This window comes from Podarcis vaucheri, assembly GCF_965113315.1.
Source record: "Podarcis vaucheri genome assembly, chromosome: 9".
NCBI classification, from domain to species: Eukaryota; Metazoa; Chordata; class Lepidosauria; order Squamata; family Lacertidae; genus Podarcis; species Podarcis vaucheri.
In genome coordinates this window covers 60,586,873-60,604,980 of record NC_138767.1, presented here as the reverse complement: position 1 = coordinate 60,604,980, position 18,108 = coordinate 60,586,873, and the positions used below count along the sequence as shown (strand labels likewise).

General features: G+C 43.4%; 1 protein-coding gene across 5 annotated transcripts in view; it reads left to right on the top strand.

Moving 5' to 3' along the window:
* GABRG1 (gamma-aminobutyric acid type A receptor subunit gamma1) overlaps positions 1 to 16,536 on the top strand; it is a 76,625-nt gene extending 60,089 nt beyond the window's left edge. For all 5 annotated transcript variants that reach the window (XM_082238246.1, XM_082238247.1, XM_082238245.1 and 2 more), the window contains 5 exons: positions 2,080 to 2,162; positions 4,327 to 4,464; positions 5,772 to 5,924; positions 7,807 to 8,018; positions 15,978 to 16,536. In XM_082238246.1, coding sequence (XP_082094372.1) covers positions 2,080 to 2,162; positions 4,327 to 4,464; positions 5,772 to 5,924; positions 7,807 to 8,018; positions 15,978 to 16,253 — 862 coding nt within the window. In that variant the 3' untranslated portion in view covers positions 16,254 to 16,536. The remainder of the gene's footprint in view (positions 1 to 2,079; positions 2,163 to 4,326; positions 4,465 to 5,771; positions 5,925 to 7,806; positions 8,019 to 15,977) is intronic.
* The last annotated feature ends 1,572 nt before the right edge of the window (positions 16,537 to 18,108 follow it).

Sequence of the window (18,108 nt, the reverse complement as noted above, 5' to 3'; positions counted from 1 at the left end):
GAGACAACAGGCTCCAGGGAGCCATTGAGAGATCCCTCAAAGGCAGTGGCAGAGCACTCACTGCTGGCGCCCAGGGTGGGGGGCGTGCATGCCAGGGTGTGTGTGGTGTGCCTTCAAAGTGACTCCCACCCCCTGTAGCTAAATGGGGCCACACTGAGCCGCCTGCTAAAAGGGGAAGAAACCCCTTCTGCATTCACTGCTTGGACTTCTCCTACGCACACAGTAGGCCTTTAAAGCACCTTCAAGGCACATTCTTCCCCTCAAAGAATTCTGGGCACTGCGGTTTGTTAAGGGTTGCTAGGAATTGTAGCTCTGTGAGGGTGCCTACAGTACCCTGTACAGTGGTACCTCGGGTTAAGTACTTAATTCGTTCCAGAGGTCCATTCTTAACCTGAAACTGTTCTTAACCTGAAGCATCACTTTAGCTAATGGGGCCTCCTGCTGCCGCCGCGCCGCCGGAGCCCGATTTCTGTTCTTATCCTGAAGCAAAGTTCTTAACCTGATGCACTATTTCTGGGTTAGCGGAGTGTGTAACCTGAAGCGTATGTAGCCCGAGGTACCACTGTATTATGGTGACCAGATTTTTTTCAGTGAATCCGGGGACACTTTTTTTTTTTTTTTTTTAAGCTGTGTAGCAACAGGGAGTCAGTAATGGGGATGGTGAGACAAAAGACCCTGGGCCCAAACACACATGCATATTGTATAAAGGTGCAAAGCCCTTCTTTCGCACCCTGTGAAACATAAATTCACAGTTTTTTAAAAAAACTGGGCAACGGCGCGCCGTGCGCCCGTGACTCCCGAGCATTCCCCGATCTCCTTCCCCCTTCCCCCTTTGTTTTGACAGATCAGGGGAGGCTCAGGAGTCACAGGTGGGTGGCTGTGGTACAGGAAAAATGGCGGGTGTCACGGCAGTGAGCAGCTCCTGATGCCAGCCAGAGCCAACTGCGCTACCAGGCTGCTGAGGCTGCCACTGCCGCGCTTCCTGGGGACAGATTTGCGAATCTGGGGACATTCCGGGGACGGAATTTGTCCGGGGACAGATTTGCAAATCCTGGGACTGTCCCCGGGAACCGGGGACGTCTGGTAACCCTACTCTGTATTCTCGGGGGAGCAGGGAGAGATGTGTTTCAAATGTGCTATAAAGGTATACTGCAGACGCGGGTGGCGCTGTGGGTTAAACCACAGAGTCTAGGACTTGCTGATCAGAATGTCGGCGGTTTGAATCCCCGCGACGGGGTGAGCTCCCATTGCTCGGTCCCTGCTCCTGCCAACCTAGCAGTTCGAAAGCACGTCAAAGTGCAAGTAGATAAATAGGTACCGCTCTGGCGGGAAGGTAAACAGCGTTTCCGTGCGCTGCTTTGGTTCACCAGAAGCAGCTTAGTCATGCTGGCCACATGACCAGCTGTACGCCGGCTCCCTCGGCCAATAAAGCGAGATGCGTGCCACAACCCTATAGTCGGCCACGACTGGACCTAATGGTCAGGGGTCCTTTACCTTTACATAAAGGTATACCGTGTAGACAGCCTTCAGTTGCTGGGCTTGCAAACTCTGCATCCTTTAGGAGAAGGCCCCCCATTGCACCTTTCAGCCAGGGCAACATATCTTCCAGTTAACGGATGTGCAGTGGTGGCAGTAGACCTGGGGCATAGGCGACAATCCCATAGCTGGCTGCTGCTCCTGATCCGAGACACTCACTTACCAATGGGAGGAGACGCCTTGTACCTTCTCTGCTTTGCGATGGCTTCCTTTCTCATCATGCAGCACAGAAACACTGCTGTCTGCTCTTCGGCAAAGAGAGCCACCCAGCAAGGCTATTATCTATCACAGCTAATGTTTACTGGTGTAAGTCCATTTAAAACCTGTGAAACTCTCAATTAATTATGTGTGCTGTGTCCATTCCCAATGCAGTAAAGTGTTGCAGCCTGGGAAATGACTTCTGGGACTGCGCAGAACATGACAACAGTGCCTCTTTAGGGTGGGAAGGTTTTGCCACTGAAGAGAAATGACTTTGACATCTTAGTCAAAGTGCCCAATTGTTTCCAGTTCGTTCTCTCACGCTTTTCTCCCCTTTCTAACCAGGTTGACGATTAATGCCGAATGTTATCTCCAGCTTCATAACTTTCCCATGGATGAGCATTCCTGCCCTCTGGAGTTTTCAAGCTGTAGGTGGTAAAGCATTTCATAGAATTCTTCTCATTTTAAATAGAGGCCCCGTGGATTAACAGGCTGTTCGGAGGGCTTTGTTGCACTTTGCACCAACTTAGGTTTGAAGTGTCACGAGCACTTTTGGTATTGCGCATCACTTCTTTCCAGTTTAGGTGAAGCGACTCGCCTATGGGGAAATGGCATTGCACCTCAAGGCCACCAACAAGGATGGAAACCTATTATACAGATCCAGAGCTTTGATACACATGAGCCATAATCCCTGCTAAGGAAGTCTGTCAGGTTCAGGATCTAATGCAGAAGAAATAAAGATTATTATACATGGCTCCAGGGTCTCCAGGAGATGCTAAGGATTGAAACAGCGACCTTCTGCATGCAGAAGCAGCTGCTCCAGCACTGAGTTTCTGCCCTTTTGCCATCATAGCTGTACCCACTGATCCTAAATTTATCAAGAATTTCTAGCTTCAGTGGTTTTCAGAATTATACCCAGTGTTATAAATGGCAATAAGCTTATAAAACTAATCTGCTCACAAGGACATAACATGGGCAGAATGAAAAACAAACAAACACCAAAGTACATCTAATAATAATAATAATAATAATAATAATAATTTATTTATACCCCGCCCATCTAGCTGGGCCTCCCCAGCCACTCTGGGCGGCTTTCATAGAAACCAAAAATACACTAAAATATCACACGTTAAAAACTTCCCTGAACAGGGCTGCCTTCAGATGTCTTCTGAATGTCAGGTAGTTGTTTATCACTTTGACATCTGCTGGAAGGGCGTTCCACAGGGTGGGCGCCACTACCGAGAAGGCCCTCTGCCTGGTTCCCTGTAGCTTTGCTTTTCGCAATGAGGGAACCGCCAGAAGGCCCTTGGCGCTGGACCTCAGTGTCCAGGCTGAACGATGGGGGTGGAGACGCTCCTTCAGGTATACTGGACCGAGGCCGTTTAGGGCTTTAAAGGTCAGCACCAACACTTTGAATTGTGCTCGGAAATGTACCAATGTAGGTCTTTCAAGACTGGTGTTATATGGTCTCGGCGGCCGCCCCCAGTCACCAGTCTAGCTGCCGCATTCTGGATTAGTTGTAGTTTCTGAGTCACCTTCAAAGGTAGCCCCACTTAGAGTGCATTGCAGTAGTCCAAGCAGGAGATAACCAGAGCATGCACCACTCTTGCGAGGCAGTCCGCAGGCAGATAGGGTCTCAGCCTACGTACCAGATGGAGCTGGTAAACAGCTGCCCTGGACACAGATTTGACCTGTGCCTCCATGGACAGCTGTGAGTCCAAAATGACTCCCAGGCTGCGCACCTGGTCCTTCAGGGGCACAGTTACCCCATTCAGGACCAGGGAATCCTCCACACCTGCCCACCTCCTGTCCCCCCAAAACAGTACTTCTGTCTTGTCAGGATTCAACCTCAATCTGTTAGCCGCCATCCACCCTCCAACCGCCTCCAGACACTCACACAGGACCTTCGCCGCCTTCACTTCATCTAAACAGTTTCTTTCCAGTTCTTAAACTTAATTGGGGATAAAATGTAACTACTACGTATGTCTTTAAACTGTGAATTATTGCTGTCCTTTATTTTAGTCCTCCAGATGGGAAGTGCTTTCAGAATTCGTTCCCTTCAAAGACTCAGCTTATTCACACTTACTGTCCTCCACTCCATGTTCAAGCACCGCCCCCCCATGTAAATCAATACTTCCTTGTAGTATGCATAATTCTGATTTTCTTTTTTTATCACTTGCATACTTTATGCTGGTTTTACTAACTTCGGTAAATCATATTCAGCAGCCCCTTTCAGCTTCCGAGATTTCAGCAGGCATTGCCTGTAACACTTCCAAGAATATATTTTCAGGTCTAATAATGGAATCATGGTACACACAAGGCCCTGAAATCTACGCAAATCTACTGCAAAGGGTGGTTAACTTCTTAATTGAAGGTTGTCTTCCTGTTGCCATCACTCTTAGCAATAACTTGGAAAAGCCTCCTTATTTACCTCCACAAGCCGTTTACCCATTCGTGGAACTGGACTATTCTCTGAAAGTTGTTCTGTAGTTATAGACAACATGCTAAAACATTCTGTATCTGCATTACACCACCTCTCACTGCTACAGCGTGCTTGATGTTTTGTACAAATGTTGTGCTACTATCTTCTAGATGGATATCCGAGGAATGAAATTATATACAAATGGAAAAAGTCCTCTGTGGAAGTGGCAGATCCCAAATACTGGAGATTGTATCAATTTGCATTTGTAGGCTTACGTAATACAACAGATATCTCCCATACACAGTCCGGTAAGGAAACAACCACATTTATTTAAACTAGATATTTTTGGACTATGGATCACATACAACACTGTTTCTGTCCCACTATAGCTCATCTTCTGTTAAAAACAGCACTATTGATCTCAATGTCTGCTGCAACGAAATCACATAACTTACACAATTGATGTAACTGATTATATAAATTGAGGTGTGATGTTATTCCACCTCGTTCACTGCAGTGTAAAGGAAACAAAAACGCTAAGGGCGAAGGAGGAAATATTGTTTGCAGACTGAAAACAACAACTAATACTGATTGTATTCACGGGATTGATTTCCATTCTGGATGTGAAATGAATAGGCAGACCTGGGCAGTTTCTACTCCTGTGTCCTTATTTGTCAGAATTCTCTGACATTCCTATTCTGGACTCATTTTTTGGTGGAAGATTTGTGTGTGTGTGTGTGTGTGTGTGTGTGTGTGTTTCCTACCTGTAACAACCTCAGAGTAATGTTTCAGACTCTGCTATTTTCACTCATATAGTAGAATGTGAAAATGAACCTTACTCAGTCTTTTCCCCCCAGACCAAAGCAGCTCTGGCCATCACAGAGTGCACTTCCCTCATACCTGTGTCTAGTTCCCACACTGCAGAGTGTTTGCCCCTAAGCAGTCCCTCCAGAGTCTTCCCATTGTGTGTCTCCAACCTTCCTCCATGGTGCTGTCTGCTGTGTTTGAGGAAGTAGCAAGAACCTGGGAGCAGTGTGCCATGCACCACACCCCACTCACCCACTGCAGGCACCTCCGTGCAGTCTGGGTGCATCTGTGTCTTATTGGGTCAACAGGGAGGAAGGATCCCACCTCATGGTACACCAAGCACACACCCTTTCACAGCGGGTTTGATATTATACTAACTAGAGAAATACAGTTACTGTCGCCGTCTTTGTTAGAAGCCAAATAGGCGAAGATTTAGTAATTTATTTTTAATAACCCATGGTTTTATTGAGTTTCCATGATACAGAAAACAATGAACAGAACCCCCATCATTCCTAAGAACAACAAGAAAATAATTACAGTTTCCCTTCACCTCCCAGCTGCTCACTTTGACCTTCTGTGGCAATTAGAGCAAACATACAGTTCTCGACTTCTTTGGCTTCTCCTGGTCCACAGGCTCCCTGTCCACTGGTCTTCCATAAAACATTGGGGATATTTGATCAGAGAGCACTTCACCAGCAGCAAATTCCCATCCACATTATAAGGTGTTCTTTTGGTGGGAGAGTGGAAGAGATAACAAGCGATCACTTGCAGGATATAACTGACCGAATTTCTTTTCTTTTCCTTGCAGGGGATTACGTTGTCATGACGATTTTCTTTGTTCTGAGCAGGCGTATGGGGTATTTTACCATTCAGACGTACATTCCTTGCATATTGACAGTCGTCCTTTCCTGGGTCTCGTTCTGGATTAATAAAGATGCAGTGCCTGCAAGGACCTCATTAGGTAGCTATTCTCTTTGCAACCCCATCTTCATGTACGCTCCTGTATGTGGTGGCATGCATTAAAAAAAAAAGTTTTTTAAAAATTATGCCCTCTCTTTGTGGCGTAGAAAAATTCATGAACAAGAAAAGAACTTTTCCAGTCTGCCCCTCCAACCCCCACCCCATTCCTCACCTTTTAAGAGAACCTGAACTCTTGGCTCAGCTCTAGTAAAGGTAAAGGGACCCCCGACCGTTAGGTCCAGTCGCGGACAACTCTGGGGTTGCGGCGCTCATTTCGCTTTACAGGCCAAGGGAGCCTGCATGTGGCCAGCATGACTAAGCCGCTTCTGGCGAACCAGAGCAGCACACGGAAACGCCGTTTACCTTCCCACCACAGTGTTACCTATTTATCTACTTGCACTTTGAGGTGCTTTCGAACTGCTAGGTTGGCAGGAGCAGGGACCGAGCAATGGGAGCTCACCCCGTCGCGGGGATTCAAACCGCCGACCTTCTGATCGGCAAGACCTAGGCTCTGTGGTTTAGACCACAGTGCCACCCACGTCCCTCTCAGCTCTAGTAAAGACACACAAAAACTTCCCACAAAGGCATCCATCTGGTCTCATTTTAAAACAGGAACCATGCTGGCCATATGAGTAAGGGATATCTTGGAACATTTGGTGACAACTATATACCTTTAGGTACCAAATTCTGTGTTCTGTCCCCTGCTTTCACCCCATTTGAGCTCCCTTTGGACTTCCAAATTAAATAACTGAATGCAATAGTGATTTTAATTGTTAAATAGGTTGCTTTGTTGAGAAAACACCATGTGAACAGGGTCATCAGTCCTTTGTGCTGTTTGAGAAAATGGTAAATGGAGGAATAGGCACACAAGAAAGGTGAAATCTATATTTAGCTGCATTTGGTTTTTCAGCCACATAGCCTTCTATAGCAAAGCATGATTAAACCTGTTATTAAAATACCCTTAAAACAACAAATGTAAAGAATGACCCCAAACCTATGCAGCAACTTTTTCTATAAAAATAGAAAAATTAGTGGAGTTAAAAAGTCTTAAGAGATATGTGTAACCTTAAAACGTAAATATGAGTACTGCTTTGATTATTCTGAGAAGTACACAGAGTCTAATTGTGTGTGTGTGTGTGTGTGTGTGTGTGTGTGTGTGTGTGTGTGTAAAAGGATGCCTGCAGTAACAATCCTTTCATTTGCTTGCTTGCTTCTATTTCTATCCTGCTTTCCAGCCAGCAGGTTTGAAAAGTGCCTGACCAAAATAATCCAGTTAAAACACTAAAAATATGTAACCAAAACCAGAATTGGATCTATATTTTCATGAGTTTGCATCCTTATAGAACCAAATTGTTACTGCCTTTGGTATTTACGTCACACAAATGTTTCCATAGTTTAATCATCTCCAGAATATTAACACCTAACAGCATACAGTCATACCTTGATTCTTGAACTTAATCTCTTCCGGAAGTCCGTTTGATTCCTGAAACCATTCGAAAACCAAGGTAAGGCTTCTGATTGGCTGCAAGAGCTTCCTGCACTCAAGTGGAAGCCGCGTTGGATGTTCAGCTTCCAAAAAATGTTCGAAAACTGGAACACTTACTTCCGGGTTGGTGGCATTCGGGAGCTGAATTTTTTGTCAACTCAGCCATTCGAGAACCAAGATATTACTGTAATCCTATGTGTGTCTACTTAGAAGTAAGCCCGACTGAGCTCCTAAGAACCTTAAGAAGAGCCCTGCTAGATCAAACCAAAGGTCTATCTAGTTCAGCACTCACAGTGGGGGTTATTCCCAGGTCAAGGGGGTATAGGGTTACAGCCTAAGCATTGTTGCGAGTTCTCTTGGTGAAACCATTTCTGTTATTATATTTATTTTTTAACAGGCATCACCACTGTGTTGACCATGACCACGCTGAGTACAATTGCAAGGAAGTCCCTTCCCAAGGTTTCCTACATAACAGCAATGGACCTTTTTGTCTCTGTGTGTTTCATTTTTGTGTTTGCTGCCCTGGTGGAGTATGGCACCTTGCATTATTTCACCAACAACAAAAAGGGGGCCAAAGAGAAAGACAAGAAATCAAAAAACAAGTCCTCAGTAAGTGTAAATAGCTAGAGAATTCTAGCATTTTTATCTCCTCGGTCCTAACGTTTGATTATGAAGGAAATGTTTCGGGAGCAAGGTTGCGGACCTGACATTTTAGCAAACAACAATGCTGTGCTTTAAGGTTTACAGACAGCATCCTTGGGAATGCTTAAATAATGGTGTTGTAGGATAGTCTGAATTCAGCCTACGTCTTTAATTTGATACAATCCTTTGGTTGTATGATGCTGGATAATATCATAGCCAGAAATTCCATTCTGTGACCAAGCAGAAGGGAAGAGTTTAGCAGGAATAAAGGACAGGTACATAGTCCTCCCAGTTCTCTTATTGCATGGGGAGTAGGAAAAATCGAGGTCAGATATACTCTAAGGCAGGGATGGGGGAACCTGTGTCCGTCCAGGTATTATTGGACTCCAACTCCCATAATTCTGGCTGGGGTTTGCAGGAGTGAAACACAACAACAACCAAAGGGCTGCATGTTCCCCAACCATGCTCTAATGGGATCTCTTCACACCCAGGATGGATTGCGCCAAGCACTCTGTACCATAAAGCTGAGTGAAAGTGGACTCCCAAATTCTACATCCTTAATTGCAAGGATGGGGGTGGTTGGGGCCAAGCCCATTACTTTCCTCTGTAACATTAAAACAGTTTTAAAAAACTCTATTATTGATGTCAACATTTACAAAGGAAAACCCAAATGAATCTCGTTTACAAATTCAATACTGACAATAACTGTATTTAAAATATCACCCGTTCTTACAAAATTCAGAACAATTCATTTTAGCCCATTTCCCTCCCTCCTTTCTATTTTTTTTTTAACTTGGCAATGTTTTAATCCAAACCCCACTTGCTGCCCAGTAGTCTTCCTGGAGTGGTGGGGCCATCTTCATTTCTGCAGCCCTGCCAAGCACGCCAGCCAGGAAGGAAGGAAGATGGAGGTGGCAAAGGCCGATAACGAGTAAACGCAGTGCAGTCATGTGACGGCAGGGGAGCTGGCTCAGGACCCACCAACTCCTAGGCTGACTCAACCCCTCCGTTTGTTTGTTTTATCCTGACAAGCAAATGCCTCAGCATTAGTCCTCATAGCAGTGACAGCACCATCTACCGGGTATACATTTTGTTTCTTAGCTTAGCAAAACCCCTCCATCTGTTCATGCAATTTTGTTTGCAACAACAACAACAAACTCAAATTATCCATGAATCAGCAGTTTGCTTAGTTATGGGAGAGATAGCCATAGCATGGGTCTGTCTCTGTTTATGTTTTTGTAATTATATCAAAATAATATTATTGTATTTTAGTGTTTTGTTGGAAGCCGCCCAGAGTGGCTGGGGAAACCCAGCCAGATGGGCGGGGTATAAATAATAAATTATTATTATTATAAATTATTATGTGTTCTATAGTGAGTCAAATAGCAAAGATGGAAAAACGCTCACTCACTGGCAGAGGAAGAGGGGGACAAGGGAGTGCACCGGTCCTGGCACCACGATCCCGATGGGGTGCCATCATGGCTGCCCCCCCTGTGGGGAGTGTGCCATGCCCCCGGGATGCGCACCAGCCATGCCCCCACTTGCTCTCCGCCCCTGGTGCCAGAGCATGAAGCTCCACCACTGCGCTCACCTGACTCTTTTTCTGGCTCCAAGGTGACTATCAGCCCATTGGATGGTGCAAAAAGGACTGTGCTACTAGGCCAACCGTATTTGTGTCTGTCCATTTCGCGCCCTGGAAAAAACTGCCCTGGGGGAGGAACTCAGTGCGAGTATAGCAGAACAATATTCCTACTCCATGATTGCAGTCATGGGATTTTTGTCTATCACATGACGGTATATGTTTTGACTCCACAGAGTGGGAAGTGACGGAGACAGGATGTTTGTGTTACTGTGTTCCGTGAAGTGGGACTATTGTCCTTTGTTCTTTTTCTCTTTGCTATCTGATGCTAGAGAGAGAGAGAGCCATGTTGTGGTGCTCCATGTATGCTTATATGTAAATAAAGTAGATTAGCCAAAATGCTGAGTTGCTGAGGTCTGTCACACAAGATGCGCAAACTCTGTGGATCCCTAAGTGTGCCGGTGTCTGTATGCATCGGTCGCCATGATGTTCAGGCTGAAGAAAGCTTTTGAAGATCCCAAATGAAAGACCAGGAGGGAGAGAACATGCCAGTCGGGCATGTGTCTCTGCCAGGGTCCTACTCAAGTGTAGGCCGAACTCCTGACAGTTCACTGTGGTGTCAGTACATGAGCTGGTATTTGGTCATTGCAAATGAAAGTGGAAAAGTTGTTCCACCAGGCTATGATCACAGGTGCCTGCTCTGTTTTGTGTGGTCCTGCATGGTGCCCATTTTCTATATACGCTGTCCACACACTCCCATTTACTCCAGTGTGCTCCCCAGGGCTGGCTCAAGGCATTTTGCTGCCTGAGGCAAATGGCACCCTTCCTCTAGGTACAAACAGAAGCCAACTGGACTTCTGGTTGACTCTTACTCCAATACTGGTGAAAGGACAATGTCTTCCACTGCAGTTGAGGACAGGAGGCTAGCGTAGGGGGTATAGGGCAGACCACATAGCACTCCCACCTCCATCCAGTCCCCGCGCCTCAGCATCTGCTGCCTGAGGCAGCTGCCTCACTCTGCTTCATCATAGGGCCAGCCCCATTGCTCCCAACACTGACTAGGGAAGCTGTGAACACGTGGCATTAGTCACAATCCACATCCATCCTGTCGTTTCTTGTGAACTACTGCATTTTAATGCTTTCCCACTCAAAAACCGGCCTCGACCCAAATGGAGAACTGCTCATTGGCTAAAGCCATCACCATCCCATCTCCACCCACTGATGCAGATACATAGTGGACAACTTACAATCATTTCCAACCATGCTCATGTGTACAATAAGGTGCAAATATAGTTTCAAACACAGTGAAGAAAAAGGACCTCACCGTATGTTAAGCTGTGAATGTGTACAGAGACATCTTTTTAAAAATCTGGTTGTTACCTGGCTGGGTCTGGGGAGAGCCCTCTGTGTTAAGGGGTACAAACTAGAACAGGTGGTGGAGCTGGCAGTTTTGGTCAGTACAGTGGTACCTCAGCTTACATACGTTTCAGGTTACACACTCCGCTAACCCAGAAATAGTGCTTCAGGTTAAGAACTTTGCTTCAGGATAAAAACAGAAATCGTGCCCCGGCGGCGCAGCGGCAGCAGAAGGCCCCATTAGCTAAAGTGGTGCTTCAGGTTAAGAACAGTTTCAGGTTAAGAACAGACCTCCGGAACGAATTAAGTACTTATCCAGAGGTACCACTGTATAAAAGCAGAGCCCAGAGACAGTGCTGGAGAGACGTCTTCAGTTTTTTGCTAAGAATGCAATGACAGATGATTGCTGAATATTGTGCTACATACATTTTGCATATAGCACAGAATTTTGAAGCTGGCTTTCAGTTTTTGCATGTCGTGCAACCTTGCTTAGTGAGATAGAAATCTCAGGTAAATGTATATCAATACTTGGCAGTCACACACTTGCACATAATTATGTTCACTTCCACCATTGATTTCCGTGGTACTAAATTTCCCATAAGGTTGCCACTAGGAGCCAAAACATAATAAGCACTCTAGATTTTTCCTTTTCTTCGTCTATATGCACTTCAGCTAGAGAGTAATGAAGAACCCATGCTTCTTCCAGTCCTCTAATCATTTTGATATTGTTTGAAATTTGTCACGGGGTACCTGGGTGATGTTCTGTAGTCATTTATGTTTGGAGAGAGCTCCTTTTTTTATACCACTGTCTCAGTCACTCTAAATAACAATTACCATTTGTCTCTTCAATTATTTTGAACTTCAAAAGAGACCAGTGTTCAGAAACATGAACATTTAATAATCCCCAGAGGGTAAACATACTAAAATATTAATATGGAGCATATCATTAAGCAATATATAAATTTAGCTCTCTCCTATAAATAAATAAGAAGTTACTTTTCGTTACTATGATGTTGAGATTTTTTTTTAAAAAAAATATGGAAATTCCCAAGCATGGTAATAAAGGATCACTGAACTGGAATCATGAGGACTGCAAAGAGCTTTCCGAAATGGAAGAATGGCTAAGTTAAGAATTAGGACAGAAAGCATCGTCTCATATTTAATTCACTGCGCATTATATCAAACCTTAATGCTGAAACCAATCTTTACAGCAGCTTGAATTCACCACATTTTCACTTTCCAGACAGAGGGTTGTATCTAAGCTCCAGTACACCCACTGAATTTAATGGACCTGCATTGCTCATGCCCTCTAATTTCAACAGAAAATAATAATAATAATAATAATAATAATAATAATAATAATAATAATAATAATAGCAGCATCAGACATTAAAAACTTCCCTAAACAGGGCTGCCTTCAGATGTCTTCTAAAAGTCAGGTAGTTGTTTATTTCCTTGACATCTGATGGGAGGGCGTTCCACAGGGCGGGCGCCACTACCGAGAAGGCCCTCTGCCTGGTTCCCTGTAACCTCATTTCTCACAGTGAGGGAACCACCAGAAGGCCCTTGGTGCTGGACCTCAGTGTCTGGGCTGAACAATGGGGGTGGAGACGCTCCTTCAGGTATACCGGACAGAGGCTGTTTAGGGCTTTAAAGGTCAGCACCAACACTTTGAACTGTGCTCGGAAATGTACTGGGAGCTAATGTAGGTCTTTCAGGACCGGTGTTATATGGTCTCAGCGGCCGCTCCCACTCACCTGTCTAGCTGCCGCATTAGTCATTAATATGAGTAAGGCTAATGTTGAACACAACCCTGTGTGTGTATTCGTTGCTGGTAATTTTTAAATTATTGCCAAAGCAAACACCTATTCTTTCATTGCTTACTTGTTAGCTGCTATATAGACAGCCTGGACAGCTGCCCAAAACAGCACAATCTGACGGGTGCTTACCACAGAAAAAGAAGTACCCCATTTCTGATTTGTGTATTATTTCATGCACAGATAGCTCCCTGCACAAACTGGAAGAGCAGCTTCCAGTTCCCCTCTGTGCCATCAGTGTAGTGGAAAAACGTTTTATGACGGTCCTTAGGTGTTTCCCCCTAATTTTTTTATTTTATTTTTTTGTAATTCTGAAAACCTTTCGGTTATCAAAGCTTACTGATATGCCCCTTTTGTGCATGGATGGTACCACTTTTGCCACATTGAGAGCCACATAGGGAGAGAACTGACTGAGATTGCTATCAGTATATATGACAATTCCATGGAAATAATAGCATTTATACAATGAAATAATGGCAGTAATAAGAGCTCCTTTAATGCTTTTTTATATATAAAAAAACTTGCATAAATTGTACAGGTACAGTTAATTAATATGGCCATTTGGTGGTAGAGGAATTATACCCATCTTTGATGCCACCTCTTTTCCGCAACACTTACAGTTCAATTAAGGAGATTAGATTCTTTCTACTGGCAAGATATCATCGTTTAGTAACCAATATGTCAGAAATGTGTCCGATCCAAAACTTTTTATTTCTTCACACAAAGAGGAAATTATCTGCCTGCTGTATTAAAATGTGTTTAAGCATTGCATTTTAACAACACTGCAGATGGTAATTGGCTCAGTTAGATCCTAAATGCTACCAAGAATGCTGAAAAAGCAGCTTGTATGAAAATACCTATTTAAAATTTAATCATATAATTTCAGTAAATTTGAGTAGCTCTAATGGTTGCTGGACTATTTCAGCTCCATTCCTGGGTTATGAACAGGCTTTGAAGACCTTCATTCTGATACACGGCACTATCTCTGGAAAGTCAACATTTCACAAACTCTTGGGTCTAATAATATTGTAACTCGAGTTATTAGGCTCCATATGATTTGATTCCTAATCCTTGCATTTATATTACCCTATAATCTCATGTATACCTTGAGTTTCATGCTGAAAGAAAAGTAGGATGTAAACGCACTTAAATTAAACAAATTCTTCTTTAGCATTAACCTTCCATTATTCTAGCATTTGGTCTTTCGACATGCGTATTGGATAGTGAACTTAACCACATACTTATCTCTCTAAAAAGTCTTACCCTTGGGCCTATTAGGACCTATTAAAACTGCACTATTTTGCAGCTCTTGTTACTTAAGATTTTTGTTGTGAGCAAGGTCCCTTGCAACCCACTTCATTCTCTACTGGAACTAAATAATATTTATATATTTATATTTATATTTATATTTATATTTATATTTATATTTATATTTATATTTATATTTATATTTATATTTATATTTATATTTATATTTATATTTATATTTATATTTATATTTATATTTATTTGTTTCTTCATACATACATACATTCCCCAGCCACTCTGGGCGGTTTTCAACATAGCATTAAAAACAGAATAAAACTTCAAACATTAAAAACTTCCCTAAACAGGGCTTGCCTTCAGATGTCTTCTAAAAGTCAGGTAGTTGTTTATTTCTTTGACATCTGATGTGCCCACAGTAAACTATTTTAGGCATGCATAATGCTCCTCCTTGGACATTTAAATATATAAAGTGTAGTGATACTGCTAAGTTCAGAAACAATGCATAGTTCACATTAGGAAGATAGCACTGAAGATTTAGTCAAAACTTGAAGAAGATAATGATAAATAATGGCTTGGAGGACAAATGACGAAAGCAGAGCTGCTTAATTGCTGGGAAACAAGCCCAGGTTTCCCCACAGAGTGTTCATTTGACACATTGTTTACTGCTGTGCGCTGACATGTGCACATATAGGTGTACACTTGATGATTTAGGTGTACACCAAACAGGGGCGGCGTGTTCCACTTCACTGCTTGAGACCACACCTGCCACCACTTTCCGCCGCTACTGCCATCTTCTGCCACTCACTCTGCTTCATCCACCACTGACAGAGAAGTGCCATCGACACTGATTTCAGGTGAGATCACACCAACTTCAGGTGAGATCTCACCTGAAACGGACATGACCTTGCCCGAAATTGGCACCATTGTTGGCACTGCTTCTCCACCACTGGTGGGAAGTGGCGGTGTAAGCGGGGTGCCCATGGGAGTGGCATCTCAAGGGTTTCTGCTGCCTGAGGCAGCAGGCACACCCTGTCTAATGGCTGGGCCAACTTAAGACACCAAAAAACATAATGTGTGATGTGTTAGCAGAGTCGCTTGAATAACATAGAGTCCAGAGAGAAACGAAGCTGCTAATAAACTTCATAACTACTACTACTACTTCTTCTTCTTCTTCTTCTTCTTCTTCTTATTATTATTATTATTATTATTATTATTATTATTATTTTATTTTATTTATATCCCGGCCTCCCCAGGCGAAGCCGGGCTCAGAGCAGCTACCAACAATAAAAATAACACATTTTACATAACATCACAATCAATTAATTGAAATACATTCTAAAATCAATTCAATTCTAGAGTCAAATTAATGGCAACCATTGGGCTAGAGTTCTAGGAGGATTACAGAATGAGGGAGTCAGGCTGTGCCTTGGCCAAAGGCCTGGTGGAACAGCTCTGTCTTGCAGGCCCTGTGGAAAGATGTCAAGTCCCGCAGGGCCCTAGTCTCATGTGACAGAGCGTTCCACTAGATCGGGGCCACGGCCAAAAAAGCCCTGGCTCTGGTTGAGGCCAGCCTAACCTCCCTGTGGCTTCGACCTCCAAGATGTTTTTATTTAAAGACCATAAGGTCCTCCATGGGGCATACCAGGAGATGAAGCAATACATCATTTGAGGAGAAATAAAACAGAGGAGAAAAGAACATGACCAGGACATTGGAATAATTGACTGACCCTTGTTCTCAAAGGAGTTTGAAGGTGAATTAAGTGGGGACAGAGAGGTAAGGGGAGTGGTGATTCCTAACAGAGTGGGGTTGAGAAGCTCATCTCTTCTTTTCTCCTCTCTCCATTGAACTTGACGGGCTTTTAACTATTTCGTAAAAGCTGAGCCTTAGCCTGTTATCATTTTCTTTAGACTCCTGCACTTCCTGTCCGCCCTGGATCAACGTTAATTCCAATCAACAATCTCCGTCACCTTCAAGAACATCGTGGCAATTATGGATATGAGTGCCTTGAAGGGAAAGACTGCACCAGCTTCTTTTGTTGCTTTGACGACTGCCGCACAGGATCGTGGAGAGAAGGACGAATACACATCCGCGTGGCCAAAATTGACTCCTATTCCCGGATCTTCTTTCCCACGGCCTTCGCATTGTTCAACCTTGTCTATTGGATTGGTTACCTTTACCTATAAATGCCAGATATTTGACAATCTTGAAAAAAGGGATAACTGACACTCTGAAACACACCGCAGTAAATAAGATTAAAAGGTTAAAGCCCAGCGTATCATTTCATTTTGTTTTTATGTTGACATTTCAAGATGCAGAAATGAAATTGAGAAAATGTGGACTAGAACTTTTCTATCTTGACCATTTACAAAGGTGGTTGAAAACCCATTTGGAAAGTTGTTGTTTTTTAAAATATTTTCCATCATTTTTGCACTAATTTTTACAAAGATCCATGGTTTAAAAACTAGACTAGGAGTTTCCTTATCATTTGTTTAGAGAGAACAATATTTGTTTGAAGTGGATAATTTTGTTGCAGCTCTTACACCAAAGCTGACAAAGCCTTAGGAAACCGAGACTATTCTGAAGAAAGATTTAGACAACAGCTTATGTTCACAGAGTAATTGGATTTAAGCCCATTTAAGACCATTGACAAATAAATGACTTTAATGTGATGAAGGCAGCTCAAACCAGTTCATCCTGCTCAGACCAACTTTTGGATAGGGCTGAAAAATGAAACTGAAGACCAAACTGCATGTGATTCTGTAGGGGTAATTCATGATCAAATTCCCTGATGTATTTGTATTTAACCTTTAAAAGCAGCCCTGGAGATTGGAATCATTGGAATTAGGTTGCCATTAGATGGGGAAAAGAAAGATCTGTATCTGTATTGCAGATATCCTTCAACTCCATCAGGGCTATTCAGAGCTTTGGCATGTGTGAGAGAGAATCCCATTGTGAAATGCTCAGAGGCTTTAAATAAGAGGTTGGGAAATTCATTAATGGATCTCCCACATGTAGTTTGGCCTTGCTAATTGACCATCCCTCTCATGTTTTCAGCTCTCTGTTCCTCTGTGTAATATTGTTTCACATGGAAATATGTTGGACCATGAACAAGATACTCATTTGCCTAAAGAGATGAGAGCAGCATGCAACCAGCATGTTACATCAAATCATGATATTTCTGGGTCCTTTCTGCCCTATATTTATTTATTTCATAAAATTTATATACTACTTGATTGTAGGGGGGAGGGGAGATCAAAGTGGTTTATATGTCACATTTGTTACATGTTTTCCTTAAAAAAAAAAGTCTACTGGTCATCACTTTTGAGAGACTCCTGCCACAGAACACAACATCCCTGAAAAGACCCCTCCTCCCAGCTGTCTTTGGTATAAACTGAAGTGCACCAGAAATCCAAGATCTGTGTTACTTTTAAGTGGTGTTGTTGCTGCCTCTCTTCGGTCATGTCACATGAGGAAGCAGAAAGCAGCAGAATAATGCCTCAAAAGGTGCACTTAAAACAAGGTTTTTCTTCAGGCCCGATACTTTTTGTGTAAGCGCACTCGTCTTCATGGGCAACCGAAATGTGGAATCGTGTCAGCTCAAGGAATTCTTTATGCTATTCGCCACATCTTCAGGAACACTGGAATCGAGGAGATCACATAGGGTGAGATATCACAATCTTGCTTCCCATTAGCATTGTCCCTCCCAGAGGTCTGGGCAGCACTAATGTGATATATAACCCCATTGTTAGCTTCTCCCAAGTAGTGTCATCAGTTCCAGTCATGCCGTAGAGCAGGACCATGCAGAGGTGGCAAATACATTTGGAAACATAAGAACCATGAGATTTGGACATACAAGACAGATGATGAAATGCTATTTATAGGAAAAGTTGTATGTCATATTATAGTGGAGTGTTGGAAATCACTAGAAGTTACTAGAAAACCCCTCATACATAGATGAGAGATATTGTCTCCCTCAGATGTCAAAATGACTTGGCCAGCTTTGGGTGTTGTGCACCTTAACTTGGCGATGGGAGAGTG